This window comes from Thermobia domestica, chromosome 1 (genome assembly GCF_964235325.1).
Source record: "Thermobia domestica chromosome 1, izTheDome1.hap1.1, whole genome shotgun sequence".
In the NCBI taxonomy this organism is placed as follows: domain Eukaryota; kingdom Metazoa; phylum Arthropoda; class Insecta; order Zygentoma; family Lepismatidae; genus Thermobia; species Thermobia domestica.
The window spans coordinates 342,184,090-342,208,344 of NC_137454.1; the positions used below are offsets into that span (position 1 = coordinate 342,184,090).

Here is a 24,255-nt window from a genome sequence, read left to right on the forward strand (position 1 = left end):
GAAAGTATGCGTTGATTATAGCCTGTATTTTGTTAAAACAACACCAAAGAAAATTAGAAGTTAATGAAAGCTTAATAAAGATGTTTATGAATGAAATTTATGTCATAACATCAGTTTGAGTCCAGCAAGGGTACCTTTTTTGCGTTGGCCTTTTTATGGGAATGCACTTCTCAAATATGTCATAAATTACTTTACAGAATTCTTCTACTGCTTTATTTGGATCCGTATATTCGTTTAGATATTGCCAATCTATTCTCGCTAACTCATTATAGAGATTATCATAATTTCCTTTCTTAAAATTGAAACCAAATATGTTTCTTTTGTTTTTTATTCTAGATGATTTAACATGCGGAAAGCTTATACAAATAGATGGGTGGTAATTATCTTCTTTAATTAATGGGTGTGGTTCTCTTATTACTGTTACATTGGAAAGATTACTTATTACTAAATCTAATGTTCTCTCTAAGCTATTTGTAACATTATTGAGTGATTCCATGTCATGATATAACATAAAATGATAGAGACTTTAGGATTTACTCGTTGACTGCAGAAAATCAAAGTTTGTTCCAGTTATTTCAGGCAAATTCACATCACCTACAAGGAGAATAGTGCTACCTATCGTACAATTACTTTCGATAAAATGAAAAAAATATTCGTATAATGATAGATGTGAGTTTGGTTCAAAACACACAACACAGATATAAAGCGGTTTGTAATTAACCATAGTTTTCACTAGAATGCCTTCTGGGTTCTGGTCAGTAAGTCACTTGACTCACTTCCAGGTTCTGTACTGCCAGCAACACCCCACCCCCTTGCTTTACCACTTGTATTATAGTCCCTATCTTTACGATACACTAGGTATCTGTTATCGAAATACTCTGAATCAAAATAATCACAAGACAACCAGGTCTCTGTTATTGCTACGATATCATAATTGTTCAATGAAATGTTGCTGGAAAACTCACATGCTTTGTTCCTAAATGATCTCGCATTCATATAATACATTAGAAAATTATCATTTTTTGCGTTATGTACAACACACTTGCTGTCATTATTACATAACACATCACTGCACTCACTTTGAGAAGTCTTACCTTGTTGAAGGTCATTCTCCCTTGTTTGTCAAGGGATGCTTCTTCCTCCAGGGCGTGGTTGACCTCTGCCCCTTCGAGCTGCATTCATTGTTTGTTTCAAAGCTGAAAACTCTTCATCACTCATCCCCACAGGCTCTGCAGGTGATCACACACTACAAGAAGCACCTGCAACTGCTGAATTTTTTGAAGCGTCTCCATTGTTCACACTCACTGAACACACACCAACTGTATCACTTAGATTTTTGTCATCTGTGTTTCGTAGGTCCTCGATAGTATAAGATTTCCCATCAATATACAACTTATCGAATTGCATTCGCACCCTTTGTCCGCGTGCCTTGGCTTGAACCCGGTATTCATTGAGTTCTCTTCTAATGGCTCTAATACTATAGGAAAAATCCTGACTTATACGCACAGGTGTCCCCTTGGCACGATATGCATTTTTCAGTATGGCCTCTTTCCTTTTGTAGTATGCAAATTTAACAAGGATCGGTCTATTTTTGCCCTTACCCATTCTGTGAGCTCGGTCTATATCAAGCGGGTTCAGTTCAATTTGGAGTCTGTTTTTAATAAAAGTAAAAAACAACATCAAAATCGAGTTGTAATCAGGGGTAAAAATTGATCTGAAAAGGTTGAGGAACGCATGACGTCATGTCATCCCTTGTGCCTATCTTTGTCCACTATATTTTTTAGGAAGTGGAGGGACGCCATAGATATTTTTGGAAGTGGGAGATGACGTCCCCCGTGTTTTCCTTCACTTTTAACTCTGGTTGTAACAAACGACACGCCATCGTTTCAGGGTACGGTAGCTTTCGAAAAAAGACTTTAATGAAAGGAGGTGTGTGTGTATGTTATTTTAATTTTTTTTTTTTTTTTTTTTGGATGTTGAATTGTTATCTTTCTTTTTTTAATAGCCCATTGACTTATATGAGGAAGTATTTTTCTTTTAAATAGACGAGATTTTACTCATTCAATTTTAATAATTTCTTCTTCTGGCCTATTTAAGGGTTCCTTGCTTTAAAAATATTCAATGTTATATTGTTTTAGTTTTTATTTATATATATTAAAATTACATAATACAGTGGTTAAATTTCGCATAGAATACATTTAAAGGTCTCAAGAAGAAGTAGTCAGTAAAATTAACTGGCTTAAATTCTTTGTTTCCTCATATAAATTAATGGGCTGAATAACCATTATGATGCAAGTTATCAACATTCTTAAGAGCTACTCTTGTTTATTGGGATTTAAAGAAGCTATAATTAAATAATACATAATTATTTCGCTCGACTTTTCTATGAACGTACAGCTTCATTAGTTGTTAGTAAATAAATTTCCTACTTCGCAAGGTCAAGTAGTTTCCTTATTCTATGATCTCGCACACACACACACACACACACACACAAAGCTTGGGTCATGTAAGTTGTTACTAAAACAACAAAAACAAATACCTGCCTCAAATACCATCCTCTCATAATAGCCATGAAAAAGTCGGTTCTCTATCGAAAGGTGTTTGAAGTCCTCTGGACAATAAAATGACAGCTCAGACCTCAAGAATGTGATTTTTCATTTTGTAAAGTTGTTTAATTCTTCCTTTACAATTCTCCACATGGAATGAATTTCCTATTTTTTGACTCTAAAGCAAATTAGTCCACGTGAGTGTGAAGTGAGCGCGGGCTCGCACTCACTCGGGCTCGCGCTCATCTCTCTGGACTGGGCTCGTACTCACTCGCGCTCGCGATCACTTCTCCCAACTGGGCTCGCACTCACTAATCTTATCTGGGCTCGCACTCACTCGGGCTCGCGATCACTTCTCTGAACTGGGCTCGCGCTCATTCGCACTCGCGCTCATTTCTCTTAACTGGGCTCGCGATCACTTCTGTTAACTGAGCTCTCGCTCACTCGGGCTCGCACTCACTTCTCTCGATTGGGTTCGCGCTCACTGGGGCTCGCGCTCACTAATCTCAAGTGGGCTCGGGCTCACTCGGGCTCGCGCTCACTTATTTCATTGGGGCTCGGGCTCACTCGCGCTCGCGCTCAATTATTGAGCCCGAGCCCGGTTGAGCGTGAGTGCCGAGCTCACGAGCGTCGGGCTCGCGAGTTTGGACACCTATGGTACACTGTTCCTGGATTACCCACCTCAGAACTCTAGCGTCAACGACCAATATCATACTAACCTATTGGATCAGGCGCATGAGTGAAATAAAGGCGAAACGCTACAAAAACTTGTAAAAAAGATTTTTATTTTGCACGACGATTGCCCAGATCAAACGTTCCATGTTGTGGCTACCAAATTGAATATCCTTTGATTTCAATCTGTCAGCCATATCCGCTATTCGCCCAACCTGGCTCCTTCTGATTATCATTTCTAACCGAACTTAAAGAAACATCTCAAAAAACGTAATTTTGAGGATATTCCCGAGTCCAACGTGCAGCGAAAATCCAACCAAAGGAATTTTATTTTCAAGGTTTAGTAAAACTGAACCAATGCTGTATCAAGTGCATCAGTTTCACGGAAAATATTCTGAATAAACGAAATTTCATCCTCTAGCTCTAGTATTTTGGACAAAGCAAGAAACATTTCAGCATCACTTCAAGTAATTTACTATTTTCTGTAAAAAAGTAAGATATGAACATTGTGTTTTGTTACATAAATGGACATATTGAAAATCCTTTTGGAGAAGATATTAATTTTCCTTAGAACGACAAAGAAACACAAGGTATTTTGTATTATGTACGAGAAGTTAGTTCTTATACGGCAACTTTACGGAGTAAAAATATGAGAGTTTTATGTGGTGGAACGTATGATTAAATGGAAAAGTTAACGCCGAAAATATGAAAAAAAAAAAAAATCCAGTTTTGCATCAATTTTATGTATACAGGAGTTATAAACACAGATTTTCATCCTTTAAATTAGTATCTTCTGGAGTTGAAGATGTCATCCCACCTGTAATAAAAATTTCCTTCATCCAGGTTTAAAGTAGGAAATGAAATGAAATCTTTGAGTTTTACGTCCCATGATTATGGCGGCTAGGATAAAGGAGACGGTGATGATGAGCAATGAATGAAATGGTGGAATGAAGAAAGTGGAAGGGAACGGGAGAACCTCGAGAAAACCCACGCACACGGTGTTTGTCCACTACAAAGTTCACTTGGCGGGAGGAGGGTTTGAACCCGCGACCCCATGCACCAGCGGTGAACGCTCTAGCACTGGGCCACCGCTGATTAGGATCTTCAATTCTAATGAAGAACGATTCAAATTTAACTTTTACACATTATTCACATTTGATCCTTACTCCTTTGTTATTATAACTAACAGTCTTCTTGATTTTAAGACGTTTCTGGGAAGAAAAAAATCATAACTAATGCAACTATTGAACTAAAATACAAAATTAAAACAAAATCAATAATGTAAATGTTAAAATTAACAAACAAATTTAATTATAGTAACAAAGGAGTAAGGATCAAATGTGAATATCGTATAAAAATGTATTTGGTCTAGGAATTAATTCGTGCGGTTGGTACGCACACATTGAAGCTGTAGTACAAACACAAAATACATAAATACCTTAAGAAAAATATTGTCCATCGCTAGCCACCACTTTCGCCCATCTGTCAGGCAATGTACGGATTCCGTGGCGAAAGAAGTCCTCATCCTTGGAAGCGATCCAGTCAGAGACCCATGTTTCGATATCTTTTGAAGAAGTAAACCGCTGTCCAATCAAATCGTTGTTCATGCAATCGAACAAGTAGTAGTCCGAAGGAGCAACGTCTGGTGAATACGGCGGGTGGGGTAAAACTTCCCATCCGACATTTTCTAAATAGGTTTTGACCGGTTTTGCGACATGTGGGCGAGCGTTATCATGTTGAACAATAAGTTTATCATGTCTGTTCTCCCATTCTGGTCGTGTTCTGGCCAGAGCTTGCTTCAAACGCATTAATTGTCGTCGATAACGTTCTCCATTCATAGTTTCACCCGGTTGCAGCAGCTCATAGTACACCACACCTTTCATATCCCACCATATGCACAGCATAACCTTTGCACAGTGAATATCTCGTTTTGGTTGTGATGGACCTGGTTCACCTGGTTTCACCCAGGCCTTTTTTCGTTTAGGGTTCTCGTAATGGATCCACTTCTCATCACCCGTAATAATTCGATGCAGAAACCCCTTTCTGCTCTGTCGTTGAAGCAGCAATTCGCAAATGGTTTTTCGTCTTTCAACGTCTCTGTCTTTCAATTCATGTGGAACCCAATGTGACATCTTTTGAATCATTCCCATGGCTTTCAAGCGTTTGGAGACTGTTGTTTGATCAACGCCTAATGCTGCTGCAAATTGTTCCTGCGTTTGACACGAATCCTGCTCGAGCAATGCTGTCAATTCTTCTTCTTGAAATTGTTTTGGCTGTCCAGCTCGCTCTTGGTCTGCCAAGCCGAAATCACCACTTCTAAACCGTGCAAACCACTTCTGACACGTTCGCTCAGCTAGAGCATGGTCACCATACACTTCCACCAAAATACGATGACTTTCAGTCGCACTTTTCTGCATGTTAAAGTAATGCAGCAGGACACCCCGCAAAAACACTTTATCAGGCATAAATTGCGCCATGTTCACTTAACTACAAACTGGTGTTGTTGACGCTTTAATCCACTGCCCTATACTACGAACGATACGCGATGACAGGGGTTTGCAACACATGTGTGGATACACGGAACTGTGGGACGCTCCGTTCGTTGCGCCATCTCTTGTCCACCCGCACGAATTAATTCCTAGACCAAATATAAAAGTAGTTTAAAACAAGAATTACTGAAGGGCATTTCATGTTAGTTCATCCAGGCCATTTAATCCATCATCTGAGATTTTCGTGAAACTTCTGTCACTTGTTTGCAGTCACAAGTGTATTGTGTGTTTTTCCTCCTCAGACCAAATAGGTTTGGATTTAGAAGCGATCAAAGTTTGGGAAAAATAGCACAGGTATACAGCTTCCGAGATTCTGCTTCGACACTACTCTAAATTAAACACGTTATAGCTCAAGATCTAACAAATACAATTGCGTGAAAATTTTCTCAGAGAAGCACCAAAGTTTGCAGATTTCAGAAAAAAAATAATCAAGACAGTCATCTCCTGTCTTTGTTAAAAAATAAATAACGAATGTTATAACTAACATTTTTATGCAGCGAAAACACTGCAGCACTAAACAAGAATAATCACGAAAGGTATAGGTGTTTTGGTGGTAGTTGTTATCTTCAGCTAAACATAAAGCTCTTCTCTAAAGAGTTATAAAAGAAGAACAGTGGAATTTTGGGTACATGTTGGTATTACTAATAAATATTATGAATTTTTAACTTACAAATTACAATATACAGTATATGCTTGAGCTGTAGCGTCAGGGTGAAGTATCCCAAAGAATGCGTCCAAGCCAGGACAGGAGGGGCCCAAGTACACAAATGCAACATAATTGGACACAGTAGTAAGGGCGTTAGTTGATCTCAATTTTTCCGCCACCTGGAGCGTGGCGCCCGTCGGCCGCCAAAATTTTGCGCCCCGGGCGCCCACCGCGGGATCACGTGGTGTTAGGCCACGCCTTTATGGGATAGGTTTACCGAGGGGTCGATTTTGTTTCCTTTTATGGCACAAAATTTTGGAGATTGTTACCTTTTGATGGAATACAGGTATATGTATAGCCTACCTTACGGCATTTGACTTCAACTTTTGCGCCCCTGGAGTGTGACGCCGGCTGAAATTTTGCGCCCTGTACTCTCTAACTTACATGGTTTTACACTCAGTCTTTATGGGGTAGTTTCACTGAGGGTCTATTTCGTTTCATTTTATGGGTATAAAATTTTTCAAATGTTATCCCCTTTCTTACCTTATAGAGTGTGTGTATAGCCTACCTTATTTTTGTCCCTTTGATGGGTAAAATTTGACGCCCCTACGTCCACCTTAGCATCACCTTTGGGATTACGTCATGTGGTTACGTGATGTTAGGTCATGCTCTCTGTCTTTATGTGGTAGTCCACTGAGGGGTCTATTTTGTTCCCTTTTATGCCTGTGTGAAGTTGGCCCCCCAAAAGTTTGGGCTACACGAGATATTTATTGGGCCAGAAAGTACTTCATTTGGGCTGTTTGGGCTAGCAACTTTTAGCGTTTGGGCTACTATGGAAACAAAGTTACAGCCTCACAAAGTTTGAGGGGCCAACTTCACGTTAGCCCCCCAAGTGTTTGGGCCAGACGAGATTTTTATTGAGCTGGGTAGTACTTTGTTTGGGCTGATTGGGTCAGCAACTTTTAGCGTTTGGGCTAATATAGTTTCCGAAATATGGGCTATTAAACTTTTTGAAAAGTGATTTTCCTGCTTCTTTTGTCGGGACCAACTTCAATAATATGATATTTCTGACAAACATGTTTATGGGAATTTACAGTACTTTGTGTCGACTAGCAGCTTAGGAAGTTTCAAGATTTGGGCTGTTTTCGAAACAGAATTAGAGCTTCACAAAGTTTGGGGGGCCAACTTCACGTTAGCCCCCCAAGTGATTGGGCCAGACGAGATTTTTATTGGGCTAGATAGTACTTCGTTTGGGCTGATTGGGTCAGCAACTTTTAGCGTTTGGGCTATTATAGTTTCCGAAATATGGGCTATTAAACTTTTTGAAAAGTGATTTTCCTGCTTCTTTTGTCGGGGCCAACTTCACTAATATGATATTTCTGACAAACATGTTTATGGGAATTTACAGTACTTTGTGTCGACTAGCAGCTTAGGAAGTTTCAAGATTTGGGCTGTTTTCGAAACAGAATTAGAGCTTCACAAAATTTGGGGGGCCAACTTCACGTTAGCCCCCCAAGTGTTTGGGCCAGACGAGATTTTTATTGGGCTGGGTAGTACTTTGTTTGGGCTGATTGGGTCAGCAACTTTTAGCATTTGGGCTAATATAGTTTCCGAAATATGGGCTATTAAACTTTTTGAAAAGTGATTTTCCTGCTTCTTTTGTCGGGGCCAACTTCACTAATATGACATTTCTGACAAATACGTTTACTAGAATTGGCAATACTTCGTGTCGACTAGTAGTGTAGTAGATTTCAAGATTTGGGCTGTTTTTGAAATAGTTGAACCTTTACGAATTTTTTTTTTGGGGGGGGGGGGGCTACGTTGAAGCCCTTCCAAGTGACTGGACCTGACGAAAATTTTATTGGGCTGGATAGTATTTCGTTTGGGGTGATTGGGTCATCAAGTTTTAGTGTTTTGGGCTATTAATATTTGGTCTGTATTTCAAAGAGGTTAGACCTTCAGATATTTTGCTGCCGGAAATTATAGGTTTCAATGTAATAGGTAGGGATTTTTTTTATCTTATAAACTGTTTGGACTATACATCGGTGGAACACCAAATGGTGAAGAAAGATGCAATGTTCCACACATTATGCAAGAGGTTTTGACACAGAATTTCGTCATTATTAATATCTACGATAGTACTAAATTTACATTTGGCAGATGTTGGAAGTGGTTACCCGAAACCATTAAAATGATTCCGTGCGATTTCGCACTGTACAGTTTCACACAGTGCTCATTATCGAGCAATTTCGCACAGTCTTCTTTATCGGATTAATCATTCTGCAGGTGTGGTGCATTCTCACACGGTCCACCTGTCAATCATGTTATTCATCCTGAAACCGCTTTCACTATAGGGAAAGGGAGGACAGAAAAATGTCAACTAAATAAGAACAGACACTGAGCAAACACAATTTAAAATAAATACGAACAATTGAATTAATACTACCTCAATTGAGCCGATGGCTTGAGCAGGCTGGGTTGAAATGAATGCATCGGCTCGGTTTGACTAGGCTCAACTGAGCCCATGGCTCGAGCCGGCTCGGTTGGATGAGTTGTAAGCTCGGCCAACTTCTCGGTTCAGCTCGATAGTGAATGAGCTGTGACCTGAGCAGCTCGAGCCGTTGACAGCCCTAAATCCGGGCCGAGCATTTTTGAACATGTATGCCCGATGCCCTATAACTTTTAATGATTTTTGGCTCGAGCTCGAATACTTGCTTCTCCGGAACTCAAACCGAAAAGCTCGTAAACATATTTCTGACAAACATGTTTATTGGAATTTACAGTACTTTGTGTCGACTAGCAGCTTAGGAAGTTTCAAGATTTGGGCTGTTTTCGAAACAGAATTAGAGCTTCACAAAGTTTGGGGGGGCCAACTTCACGTTAGCCCCCCAAGTGTTTGGCCAGACGAGATTTGCCTCCTAGACTCGCCTTGGATTTTGGTATTCAGATATAAACCGCCTGTCTTTCCTCTTTATATGCTGTGTTGTTGTTGTTAATAATAATAATAATAATAATAATAATAATAATAATAATAATAATAATAATAATAATAATAATAATAATAAATTCTAGCAGTAGTAACATCATTGATAATAATTATATTGTCTATGTAGGATACTTGAAGAAAGTACTTGAAATTACACACAGGATTTGGCTCGATTTAGCTCAACTCGACTCGAAACTTAACTTCAATTTGTTGGAGGAAATTGTTCAAGCCGAGTTCTCGACTCAAGCTTAAAGATGTCTGTTTCGAGTCGAGTCGAGTTTAAAAAGAACTCGCTCGAACTTGCTCCTACCCATCTTCAAAAGCTGGAATAATGAACTATGATTTGTACAAAATGGATTGACGATGTACAGAAGTATGAATGTTCTACCTCAGCAATGTATTGTTCGCTCGGAAAATATCAAGACGACAAGGTTCGTCTTCAAACTGCCTTGGAGTATACAGCTAATGTTTTGTGTTTCACAAATAACATTTTTCTATGCTTTGGGACGGGCACTTTTTTTTTTTTTTTTTTTTTTTGCTTTTTAAACTTCCTGACTGAATTCTCTGATGTGCTGCTTATTTTATTATTTATGTATTTTAATTTGTGATTGTTCTATCTCCTATTTCTGATGATTACAATTTTTATGTTCCTTTTCTGTTCTTATTATTTATTTTCATTTGTTATTCTTTTTTGTTTTCATCTATTTCAATTTGCGATAATTTTTGTTATTATTTTTCCTATTTCTTTCAATTTCATATTGTTTATGTTATTATTTTCTCTCCTTCCTTACTATAACTTAGGTTTGCTTATCTTTTCTTCTGTCTTGTTCGTAAGTTATTTTAATTTCTGGTTATTTTGATTATTCTTTTTGTGAAAGTGAAACATTTCCTAAGCTGTCCTCCTGTAGTATTAATTGCAATTGTTCATATTTAACTTGTGTTTGCTCTTTTTCTGTTCTTAGTTAGTTGACAGTCGTTCTGTGTCCTCCCTCCTCCTATAGTGAAAGCGTTTTCAAGATGAATCAAATGATTGACAGGTGGACCGTGTGAAAGTGCACGACACCTGCAGAATGATTAATCCGATAAACAGGACCGTGTGAAATTGCACCGTGAGAAACTGAACGTCACCATTAAAATGTAGGTCTTTTAATTACGACTCCCATTTATTTACGACTGTACCTGCGAGCACCGTGATCGCCTTTGGATGGGGGCATCTCCCCGGTTGCCCCAGCCTTGTTACGCTCCTGGACCGAGGATGCATATGCAGGACCAAAACCAAGACTAAATGTGTAAGAATACCAAGACTGCCAAGACTCCAGCAAAAACTTGACCCACCTGCGTTGATACTTTTATAAATAGGCGAAATATATAGAAAAGCTTTATACTTCAAATTCATAATTTTGTATTTCGTTTTCAGCAAGGTGGAGCAGAAGGATTCAAGTACTTCCCTAAAAACATGAAGTGCTTATCGTAATCTTTTAAAATAAACGAAGTGAGAAAAAAACATTGCTTTCTTATTGCTTTCCCTATATATAATATAATGTGGATGAATTTTCGGCTTAAAACTTACAAAGAATTGTTAATAATAATAATAATAATAATAATAATAATAATAATAATAATAATAATAATAATAATAATATAAAGGAGACTAGTTACAATACTGTATACTCCTTGAGACTCCATTGGGAATCAAACCTGGAGCTTTTGCATCAAACACAGGTATATATTATTCACGTATTCACGAAAGGCTTACGAATGAATGGATATAAAAATTATTTGGACATAATTCTTTAAGGTTTGACGTAATTCAATTATGTATGTAGTATATATAATTTTCACCAGTGTCTTATTCATAGGTCAGATTACCGTATATAACCAAACAATTGTAAAGTTATTGCTTTTACACTTTATTAAGACAGTAATTGTTTTCCAGTCTAAATTTAGGAGATCAAAGCCGATAACTACTTACACAAAATTAGCGCTGTCAAAAATTCAGATTCACAAAATCCGGATTTAGAATTTCAACTGAAACTGAAATCCGAATGTCCCATTATAAAATGTCAGAAACCGAAATTAGAATTTCGGATAATGAAATGTCAAGAACCGAAAACGGACTTCGGATAATGAAATGACGAAAGCTGAAATCCGGATTTCGTATAATGAAATACTAAAATCTGGATATATGCATGTTGGTCAGCATTAGACAAAATCTTATGAAAAACAATTCCAAATTGTATTACATAAAGACGAAGAAAACATCGTATATTTGAGTATATAGTAACTGGTATCTTAATCTATCTCAAATTAGTTAGCACAAGTATAATCTCCATTGTAAATAACATTTAAAGAACTAAAAAAAAAAGAGAGAGAGAGAGAGAGAGAGAAATTGCACTAATTAGTAAAAGTATTTGTCACAAATATCACATTAGTGAAGATAACCCTGACAAAAGAAGCAGGAAAATCACTTTTCAAAAAGTTTAATAGCCCATATTTCGGAAACTATAATAGCCCAAACGCTAAAAGTTGCTGACCCAATCAGCCCAAACGAAGTACTATCCAGCCCAATAAAAAACTCGTCTGGCCCAATCACTTGGGGGCTATTGTGAAGTTGGCCCCCCAAACTTTGTGAAGCTCTAATTCTGTTTCGAATACAGCCCAAATCTTGAAACTTCCTAAATTGCTAGTCGACACAAAGTACTGTAAATTCCCATAAATATGTTTGTCAGAAATATCATATTAGTGAAGTTGGCCCCGACAAAAGAAGCAGGAAAATCATTTTTCAAAAAGTTTAATAGCCCATATTTCGGAAACTATAATAGCCCAAACGCTAAAAGTTGCTGATCCAATCAGCCCAAACGAAGTAATATCCAGCCCAATAAAAATCTCGTCTGGCCCAAACACTTGGGGATTAATGTGAAGTTGGCCCCCCAAACTTTGTGAAGCTCTAATTCTGTTTCGAAAACAGCCCAAATCTTGAAACTTCCTAAATTGCTAGTCGACACAAAGTACTGTAAATTCCCATAAACATGTTTGTCAGAAATATCATATTAGTGAAGTTGGCCCCGACAAAAGAAGCAGGAAAATCACTTTTCAAAAAGTTTAACAGCCCATATTTCGGAAACTATAATAGCCCAAACGCTAAAAGTTGCTGACCCAATCAGCCCAAACAAAGTACTACCCAGCCCAATAAAAATCTCGTCTGGCCCAATCACTTGGGGGCTAATGTGAAGTTGCCCCCCCAAACTTTGTGAAGCTTTAATTCTGTTTCGAAAACAGCCCAAACCTTGAAACTTCCTAAATTGCTAGTCGACACAAAGTACTGTAAATTCCAATAAACATGTTTGTCAGAAATATCATATTGGTGAAGTTGGCCCCGACAAAAGAAGCAGGAAAATCACTTTTCAAAAAGTTTAATAGCCCATATTTCGGAAACTATAATAGCCCAAACGCTAAAAGTTGCTGACCCAATCAGCCCAAACGAAGTACTATCCAGCCCAATAAAAAACTCGTCTGGCCCAATCACTTGGGAGCTAATGTGAAGTTGGCCCCCCAAACTTTGTGAAGCTCTAATTCTGTTTCGAATACAGCCCAAATCTTGAAACTTCCTAAATTGCTAGTCGACACAAAGTACTGTAAATTCCCATAAATATGTTTGTCAGAAATATCATATTAGTGAAGTTGGCCCCGACAAAAGAAGCAGGGAAATCACTTTTCAAAAAGTTTAATAGCCCATATTTCGGAAACTATATTAGCCCAAACGCTAAAAGTTGCTGACCCAATCAGCCCAAACGAAGTACTATCCAGCCCAATAAAAATCTCGTCTGGCCCAAACACTTGGGGGGCTAACGTGAAGTTGGCCCCTCAAACTTTGTGAGGCTGTAACTTTGTTTCCATAGTAGCCCAAACGCTAAAAGTTGCTAGCCCAAACAGCCCAAATGAAGTACTTTCTGGCCCAATAAATATCTCGTGTAGCCCAAACTTTTGGGGGGCCAACTTCACACAGGCCCCTTTTATGGGTATACATTTTGAAGATTGTTATCTTCATTTCTTACCTTATAGGGTGTGTGTATAGTCCACGTTAATTTCTTTTCGTTCCCTTTGATGAGTATCAATGATTGATCTTGGGGCCTTATTACGTTATATGATTATATGGAGGCGTACATAAGATCAATCCCTTAAATTTGATATGGTAATATATGTACTTCGTGATTCATTTCGTTCCTTAAAATGTACCTCAGGGATGAACATGGATACCTTACATGTGTTGATTACTACGTTATAGACATTTCAATCGTCCCGAGTTCGATTATTTGTGTTAGTTTTAGGAAATTTTGAGTTTAACGTCCCCCTCGAGGCTAAGTGAAACGATGATGATGAGAAATGGTGAAATGAGAAAACATCATAAACTTACTTTGCTGTGGATTGAAACAGGGATTTTACACATTAGAGACAAGCGCTGAGCCATCGTGCCCATTGAGAAGATTTAGTTTCTGGTGCGAGCAGTTTCACGTATAGAATGAACATGGACAGGTTATGTTACGATATATTACACATGTCTGCTCGTTGTTACGCATACGAGTTTGTTTGTGAAATCGCAGAATCTCATTTTATGAAGAGTATAATGTCAGTTCGTTTATTGAATATCTCTAAGATGTGTAAAAGAGGGTCGATTCCGGACCTGGTTAAGAACATTAATTTATATCGTTTTTGTTTGCAGATTAAATAAAAATGTTGCAAAGTTTAAAAAGCTTCTTCGTGCATTGGCTTATAATCATATATTTAGTAGCAAACGTCAGCTATATTGTGTTACATGTACTTACGTATTCGTTGTCAGTATCAATGCCATTCTTTTGTTATTGCCTATTGAACATATACAATATTTAATTGTCAAGCAGTGTGTAATGGTTTACTTTGAAAGGATGTATTTATTCACTGAGAAGGAAAAAAGGGATGGGATGATGTGATTTTGGACCTAATTAGTGACATTCGTTTCCGTTCGTGGATTAAAATAAAAATGATGTCACATTTATTCTTTGCCTAAATCTGATTAGTTCATTGTTCGAGCGATTTTTTAAACACTCAGCGTTTTGTTGCTCAGTAAGCGCTTCATTGACGGAAACAATGTTGTCAGATATTGAAATTTTAACTGCTCCGATTCTTTTAGAAACGGTTCCGCTGAGTGCAAGAATTTTCAAAACAGTGTGTTTGTGTTGCTATCCAACGGACTGGACCACAGAATAGGTACAACGATGCAATGACTAGGCAAAGTAATTTAATTCTTCACGTTGTACTACCATTTGCTGATCGTTTATTTCTTAAGTTGCTAAATATGAATCTGACTTCTCTCGAAGAGAATTATTGAGTTTACAGTGTCTGAGTATCTTGAAAAAATCGTTGACGTATTAAATTGCTTAATCACTGGGAATTCTACCTCAAACTCCTGCTTAAGTTTAACTGTGAGTTACTTCAGCTGTTTCAGACCTTCTGATCGTATCAAATATCACAATCTGGTAATGACACCGGTTATTGACAGATTTTATCGGGATCTTTCCCCTCTTTACATAAAATAAAGGAAACATAGGAGGCAAAGCGCTCCACAACATACAATAAAAGGGAGCTCCACATGCAATAAATTTCATGAGCCTATCTGTTGGTAACATGAGTTTAAACACTTAAGACATTAGCATTCAACTGATTAAAACACCTAATTTCAGTGCACTATATCGTAAGATTTTGCAAAATGTATAGGAAAAAATAATCTAAATACAACAAAAGGGAGCGTACTTGAAATATTCTTACGTGAACGATACCTCATTCACATTAACGATAACACGGACCGGATGACAGTACCGGTAACGCAAACTATGTAGAAATATGAGTGGCAGAAGTTAAAATGAACTAACTTACATATCCTAAATGCATCCAACATTGCTTGAAGGCTAGCAACTACAGACTAGCCCATTCAAACCTAGAGCTTCACCCTGCCTGATTTATGGTGATCTAAAAACTTTTTTGTTACTACCGCATACAAGCTGGCTTAATTCAGTCTTTTGTGTGCGAGTTAGAGCGTCTTCCCTACATCTAATCTATATCTGTGAACGGTAGAAATCGTCCATTAATTAAACTTTTAAAAAAGCTTTATTAAGTTCTAGATGAACTGTACAGTCCGCAGCAAAAAACCTGCATCATGGACATGCAAGTTTATTGTGAAACGACGAAGTCTTTTGTACCAAAATAAATGTGCAGAGGAGGATACCGAGGTTTCTCCTGGCGTGATTCGTGCCATTTAGACGTTATGTTAATTCCTGCGCTGTTAGGCGTAGTTTCATAATAAACTTACAAGCTCATGTTGCAAGTTTTTTGCTGCGACTGTACCAAAATTTGAATGGTGCAGTTTTACTATACGGATTTATAGATTTACAAAATTTACGAAATTTCTAATAATATTTTAATATAGTAGTGTATAAGTAATGGAAATATGGTGTGCATTTACCTCTGAGATGCGTATGCGTATGAAGATATAGAAATTAAATTCATACCTGAAATGCAAGTAATCTTCCATAAGCTGCCATAAAATTTTGGTACGTTTTTGTAATTTCCCCATTTTATGTCGAGAACAGAGCCCAACCAACTCCTGCGGGGCTCTAATCCGTCCTCCTACTACTTCTATTTTTAGTATTACTACTACACCTACAGTACTTCTACTCTTACTACTACTTCTCCTCCTCCTCCTCCTCCTACTACTAATTCTGCTCCAACTTACTCCTACTTCTACTGCTACTATTATTACTACTACTACTACACCTACTCGTACTCCTACTCTTACACCTACTCCTATTCCTACTACTACAGAACGGAGAATACAAGAGCACACCTCGAAAATAATTGATGAAGGTACAGAAAATGAAACTAGAGATGAAAAAGTATGTTCTTTTATGAATTTTTGTGTGGATCCGTATAGTAAAACTGCACGATTTGAATTTTTCTTGAACACTACAAGGAGTTTCTCTTACTTCAAATTTATACTCAGTGGAAAATATTTGGTTACTAGCTGGAAAATTTACAGTAATAAATTAAAGTTTAGTTCAGCGTCCATTTCAGCAGCGAGGCTATGTAAAATATGGGTCTACACTATAGCTAAAACGCGGCATCCGAACCATGTGAGCTTCCGCCGCGAATCGTACCCAAGCGTGCGTAAAATTATGGTAGTCTGAAAAAGATTAACTAACAAAATTATGGTTAATTTTAAGGGGTATGTTTAGTACAAGGGGTCCAGAAGCACATAAAAAAAAACACAAAATTTACAGGAGAAATGAGTGATGCAAGTACTTAGACGTAACATAAGGTAACCAAATCTAACCTAACCTAACATAAACTAACGTAAGCTAACCTGAATTAACCTAAACTAACGTAATATTAGTAGAAATAAGCGAAATTCTATCATCTATTGGAAAATTATGCAGGATTTCTACACTAATATAACATAAACTAAACTATCCTAACGTAACATAAACTAGCCTAACCTAACTTAAACTAACCAATCCTACCCTAAATTAACCGAATGTGAACAGAAATTACCAAAATTGTAACATTTTTTAGGGAAAAGAGCTGGACCCCTTCTGCTAAACATAGGCCAATTTTAATTGCGGGGGGATGAGGAGAGGGGCAATACAAACCACGAAGGTAAATACAACGTAATGTAACCTAACCTAAACTAACCAAATTTAACCTACCCTAATCTAACCTAACTCAACCAGGTTATAGTTATGAATTAGGCTAGTTTTCAAAAAAATATGAATTCTTAGGAAAACATTCTGGTCCCCCGTAATTAGAATTTTATCCCAAAATTTAAATTCTGTTCTTCTAGTTAATGGATTCAATAGAAATAATTCTTGTATGCTTGTGAAGAATTTAAATTTTGTAAATCAGGACATATAAATTAATAAAATGCTGTTTAGTGTAATCTTACTAAAGTAAACATGCTACCATCAATAGGACATACGCGATATTTTGTATTATTTCAGTTTGTCAAGTAAATTATAGTTACCTTGTAATTTAACAGAGTTGTAGTTTTCTTTTGAAGAGGGAGATAAGAGAATATTCGCCTTGTACAACATCTTGAAAAACCGATATAAAACCATATATTAAATGCCATATTAATCTTCAGTGCAAAGTTACATATTCAAGGGAAAACATTCCTAAATTAAAAGATACTTGCACTCTCTTTAGGCAGACCTGTGATACGGGGTTGGAAATTTTTTTCGTATCATGTGTAAAGCAGGAGAAAATTCAATAGTAAGTTAGACAATTCGGTGCAAGATTTTAAAAAATATTTTTAGAAAAAAAATAAAGAGGAAAACACAAACGAAATATTGAATTTCTTAGTGTATATTTATTAAAAATATTTGAGTTTAAACAGACCATTGTTCATTATATTTTTATATTGTACTACATTATGTCATCAACGTTATTAGAGTGTGGGATAAATGAATGAATGACTTCTCCATAGCTCTATACAGAAAACTAGGCCCGTAAGAGATATGGTACAGTTTTAGTATACGGATGCACAGATTGTACAAGGCCCTGAAAAATTTAGGAAAGTCTTTTATTTGTCCATTTTATGTCGAGAACAGAACCTAAGGAACCCCTGGCGGGGCTTCTAACCCGTTTCTACTCCTACTGCTACCATTACTCCACCTTCCACCCCTACTACTGTTTATACTATGCATCCGTGTAGTAAAACTGCACGCAAGATGTATATTGTAGGCAAAATTAAATTTATTCTGATAGAACGCATTATGGCAAAAAAAAAAAAAAAAAAAAAGGAAATCACTTCTTTCTAGCGGTAATTGAATTATTATTTTAATAAAAAGATACGACGATGTTCAGGTTCAGGTTCAAGGTATTTTCCTTCCTTCTCTTCGGAAGTTTGGATCCTCGAAAAAAAAAGAAAAAAAGGTAAGTACTGTTTTTTTTTCATTTAACGTTTTCCATTTTCTTTTTCCACCAAAATTCAAGAAGTTCTTTGGTTTTTTACATTTCTTTCTCACTTAGTTCCCTTCCATTTACATTAAAGCCTAGCCTCCAAGTTAATTTAACCAAATTTCCTTCCTCTTTCATTTCATCGATCCATTTCCATTTTTCCCTGATTTTTTGGGTTTCTTCACATTTTAACAATATGTGTTCTAATGTTTCATCTTCTTTAAAACATAATTGACATTTTTCATTCACTTCTTTAAATTTTTTCAGTCTTACCCCTGTTTCAAGGCTCCCTGACCTGGCTTTGAAAAGTAAAATGCTTCCTAAATCATTGTTCATGTAATTTATTTTCTCATAACGCTTTTTATGTGTGTATATTCCTTTTAAACTGCTCTTCTTAACAACTTCTTCATACCACTTTTCCTGCGCTTTCTCTTTAAATGTTTTTTCTGTGATTTTTTCCCAATTTTTATAATTTTCTTCTCTATGCCAGCGGGTAGTTTGATCATACTTTCTTTCTACTTTCCTAACTCTCCTAAACCATTTCGTGTTCTCCCCTTTTCTCATATGTTTAGTGGCCTCATGCACCACTTTTACTAATATTGTTTCTTCCATAAATTTTAATCTTCCAAGATATTTTACTTTACTCACACTTTCTCTTTTTTCAAAATCACTCCATCCCATTTCTCCTGTTATTGTTACATTTGCACTTAATTTATTTGCTCCTAAGGCAAACCTTCCTATTTGATTTTGTGCTTGTTGTAAATACTCCTGTTTTTTTCCGTTAAAGTTATTACTTCATTTGCATATGTTAGCGCCGGTACTGCTACTTGTTTCCATAGTATTCTCGATACCTCATATCTATTGTATGACCACATTGCTTTATTTTTTATAATTGCTGTATATTTTTGTACTTTATTTTTCAGTTTTTTTTCATGTTCAACTAAGTATTGTTCTCCTTCTTCAAGTGTGATTCCTAAAAATTCTATTTTTTCAGTCCTGCTTATTTCTATGTTTCCTGCTTGTATATTTTTATCCTCTATGTCTCCACTAAAAACCATGAACTTGCTTTTTTCTTCATTTATTTTTAGACCAATTTCTTCTCCTTTCCTAACTACTGTTTCTAACATTTCCTTAATATCTTCTATATTATTACTCATCAGAGCCACATCGTCTGCAAATAGAGTGCCAGGGATTTTTCTTACTTTTTCTTTTCCTTGCAATCTTAATTCTAACCCTCTGTTTGTTTTGATCAGTGCTTCTTCCACTTCATGTATGTATATCCGGAATAGAACTGGTGATAAAGGACATCCTTGTTTCAAACCTTTATTACTTTCTATCCATTTTGATTTTACGTTTCCCATTTCATATCTGTATTTGTTGTTCTTATATAATTCCTTAAGAAGCATAATAAATTTCTTTGATATTCCTATGTTTTCCATTACTTCCCATAATATCTTTCTCTTGACTATATCATACGCCTTTTCAATATCTATAAATGCTACTATGAAATCTTCTTTTCTTTCTCTGCATATTTCTATCAGTTGTGTTATAATGTAGATGTTATCTGTTGTTCTTCTATCTGTTCTGAATCCATTTTGTAACTCACTTAAAATTTTGTTTTTCTCTAGCCAGTTCATTAATCTATCTCTTAGAATAATTGCAAAAAACTTATATACGCAGCTGGTAATCGCTATTGGTCTATAATATTTTATGTCATGTTTATCTCTACCTTTTCCTTTATATATTAACTTAATCTTCGTTTGCTTCCAACTTGGAGGAATGGTTCTTGACTCAAGTATATTATTCATAATATTCTTTAAACTTTCCAAATATTTATTATCTAAGTTTATTAACATCTCATTTGACACCTCATCTGTTCCTGTAGCTTTTCCTCTTCTTAGCTTTTTCCTAGCCTTCTCTATTTCCATATTTTCAATATCATTAGTTAAGTCCTGACTTTCTTCTTCTGCACTCTCATTACTCATTTTTGCTAATTTATTTGTTTCATTTTTCGGTTCTTCACAATTTTGTTTCATCGCCCAATCTGTTAAGTACGCCTCAATTTCCGTCCTGTTCTTCATTATTTGTCCCTTTTCATTTCTAAGAATAATTTCTTTTTCTGTTTCGTTTTCCTTTTGTCTAACATATCTCCAGAATCTTTTCCCTGCTTCTCTCCCTCCTGACTTAATTTCCTCTGCTATTTCTTCATTGAAATTTCTAATTTCTTTCATTTTAGCTATGTGTGCATCTTTCTTGCTGTTTATATATTCGTTCCATGCTTGAATTACTTCTTCTTTCCCGATTTCTCCTTTCTTGAATTTCTTTAGTATTAGTTTATGGGTTCGGCTTTTTTCTTTTCTTATATTAATTTTTGTTTCTGTTTCTTTGGTCCAATTGAACTTTCTACTTTCTCTATAACCTTTCTTCCCTTCTTTCACATTTGTAACTTCAGCTGCAGCACTTTTAATTTTTGTTACTAAAGATTCACAGCTTAGTTCATTTGTGTATTCTTTTTCTAATTTCTCTTTATATTTCTATTTCGCATGCAGAGGTTTTCGGGTCTGATTAAGATGTTGAGTACCTAGCTAGCTTTTGCATTCGCATTCACATTTGGTTACAGTGAAGGCGCGTTCTAGTGCAGTTTTCTCAACTTTTTTTCCTTTGGTGCACACCAAAGTACGTTCAAAATTTCGCAACACCCCTGCATGTAATTTTTTTTCTAGATGCAAAAAAAAAAAAAAAAAAAAAACAAACACAAAAAATACAAACAATACATTTTTATTATGGAACGACTATAAGAAACAAAAATAAAAAAATAAACAGCGTAGAAAGTAAAGTTCCCAGTTTTAAACTTGGAAGATAAGTGTGAAATCAAGTCTATTGGCGATATCTTTTTTAATTTTCTTCTAAAAATAATTTCTTTGCGGAAGATCTTAGAAGACATTAAATATCTCGTGACACACTAATGTGTCGCGATACAGTGGTTGAGAAACTGTTCTGGTCTAGAATGGAGAAAAAATGCAAAAATCATTAAAGCCTGTCTCACACGGATCTGAACTAAGGCCTCAACCCAGGCTTGAAGGCTGTCTCAGACGGGACTGAAGTAAGGCTGCGATTCACTATCTAAAACTCACGACCTTACTTAACGATCGTGTGAGAAGTAACTTGCTCTTACAGCAAAAAATTTCAACCTGAACTTTAGGTTGAAATTTTTGGTGTCTTTATTTGGATTCTGACTGGAAGAAATAGAAGCAGTGGATACAGTTTTGCCGTACTCTAACTCTCTCCACTACACCTCGACGTTTATGGAACTACATACGATCCAGAATGCAAGGGTACATTCAGAGGGTTTCACCAACGGTACTTAATGAAGACTGACTTACTTCATTTCATGCGATGGTCACTCCGGCCACTCTATTACCGGCTCTGCAAAATCTGCAGCACTGCTTGGTCCCTTCTGAAGAGGATCCTCCTTTCATGGGCGTCTCTGGCGGGGGGGACGCGTCCCCCCAATATTTTGAAGTGACACCATGCCTCCTTTACTTCCGATTACAGCCACAGAGTTTCAACGAGTGCTTCAGAGTTCTCCTTCTACCTGTCCTGGTGTCGATGGTATCAAGTCTCGCCACCTTCAACTGCTTCCTGCCAGCGGTTTCAACTATCTGCTGCAACTCTACAACAGCGTACTTCAAACTTCACAGGTACCGCAGTCCTGGAAATATCACCTTGTTCCCGTTCCGAAACCTAATATACCCTCTCGGGACCCTAGTAGCTACAGACCGATCACACTATTGCCGCGCATCTCTAAAATTTTTGAGAAGATTCTCCTACTGTACAGCGTCTTATGTGGTGAGCAGAGTATTACGATATATTTCCCCTAACCCTTGACGGGTTCCGCCGATCTCGAAGCACATACGACGCTCTTACTAGTCTCGTCACTGACATATGGAGTACTTTTCAACGAAGGGAATACCTTATGGCAGTTCATATTGATCTCGCACGAACCTACGATGGTGTACCCTTGGATGTGTTCGTCCAGGAGATATTCTCACTTAAGATTCCAGCTGGACACCTCTGCTTCATCCATAATTGGCTCATACACCGACAAGTATCAGTGCGTGTTGGTCACCGCTATATAGACTCCAGGATAGTATCTCAAGGCTTACCACAGGGTTCTCCCCTTTGCCCGCTTCTTTTTAATCTATTCACCATCTCGCTTCATAGGCAGCTTCGAGCGTTGGTCATAGTAAATCAGTTCGCCGATGATTTCTTGTTATATGTTCGCACTTCTACAGTGATCCATGGTGCCACTAAAGTTCGTCAAGCCACAGACAGCCTACAACAATGGTGCAAAGATCATGGCCTTAGTGTAAACCGGCGTAAGAGTCAGTACATCATCTTCACCCGGAAAAAGTGAACAATCGCTCCGCCCCTAATACTCTAAGATGCCCAACTCTCGCCAGTTTCTTATCTTCATTACCTTGGAGTGATATTGGACATACCTGACGAAGTAGCTAACGGTTGCCAGCACTTATTCATATTGATTCGCTGTAAATAAGTGGTAAGTATTCTTATCTTCCAGACGAGCGAGATCTCATATAACCTCACTGATGAAAAAGAATATTAAGCTCCAAACACACACAAAACATTCTAAATTTCACGATAGCTTCGTAAATTGACATAATAACATTTTCTTTTTTAACGTAGTCCTTAATATTACCTCATTTTATATAAGTACTATTTTTCTATTACGCCATTAAAGAACCGGCTTTTAATATACATAAGGAAATGTAAAGATGAATTAAAAACTAGAACCACAATATGCTTTCGAAAGTATTACACATAACTTCTCGACTCAATCTGATGTTCTGATGTAAATTTCATTCATAAACATCTTTATTGAGCTTTCATTAATTTCTAATTTTCTTTGGTGTTGTTTTAACAAAATGCAGGCTACAATCAACGCATACTTTCAAATTTTCAGTTTTAATACTCTTAAACATGACCTAAATTAAGAAATATTCATATTTAATGTATTTTAGCAGGACAATATGCTTTCAAATACATAATTAAAAGTAGAGGTTGCTCCTGAGGCAAGTCACAAAGTTTTAAAAAATAAAGTTTTCTTGCTTCAAAGTAAGGGGAAAAAGTAATCTAATGGACTTAGAAGATGCAGGCCCGAATGGGAACACTATTGTGGGGCTCCAGGTTCCGGAAAAACATGTAAAGAAATCGCATTAAGATTATATCATCCCGGCAATCATGGGGTGTCATATCACTTAATAGGCGTATTTTTTCATCCGAAGTTGGAAACGCAAAGAAATAAAGAGACTACTGCAGAATTAACTTTAGAAAATATTGCTTGTTTGTTAATACAAACTATTCACTCCCTCAAATTCTAGATAAGAGGCCAACAGGCTATACACTCCCTTGTTTATGTTCATGGATGTACATGTATTACAATATGTTATTGTGAGCACTTCACAAGCCAAGAGTAACAGAGCCATCTAACAGTCTGATGATCACTTGACCAAGTGTCCCGCGAGCAGAATGTATTAATTACATGTATTACTTGCAGAATTTAATCATAGGAGCCACACTGATTTCCACAGGGAACATTATGCTGCTAAGACGGCACTGGATAGTAGATTACACTCTAGCGCGGGACCCGACTGGGAGCAATCGGTCGAATCAGTTGAAGTCCTGCCCTGATTGTTGTATACGACAGTTAATATAGTAGGATAGTTTTCTTCTTTTAGTTTGAAGCAACAAAAAGTATTTTAATTTTTATCCGTGTTACTTCTCTTACAAGCCCCCTCCGATTAAAAGTACATTTTAAAAAAATTGATAATATTTTTCTACATTTCCTTC

General features: G+C 36.8%; 1 protein-coding gene across 2 annotated transcripts in view; it reads right to left on the reverse strand.

Annotated features, from left to right (window-relative positions):
* The window catches only part of mRpS9 (mitochondrial ribosomal protein S9), a 430,030-nt gene that overhangs the window by 245,871 nt on the left and 159,904 nt on the right, over window positions 1-24,255 (reverse strand). Inside the window, exon 1 of one of the 2 annotated variants that reach the window (XM_081729921.1) lies at window positions 17,450-17,649. The exons of the other annotated variant lie outside the window; for it this stretch is intronic. Coding sequence (XP_081586047.1) covers window positions 17,450-17,557 — 108 coding nt within the window. The 5' untranslated portion in view covers window positions 17,558-17,649. Of the gene's footprint in view, window positions 1-17,449; window positions 17,650-24,255 lie in introns of those variants that run through there. 2 annotated transcript variants of the gene reach the window in all.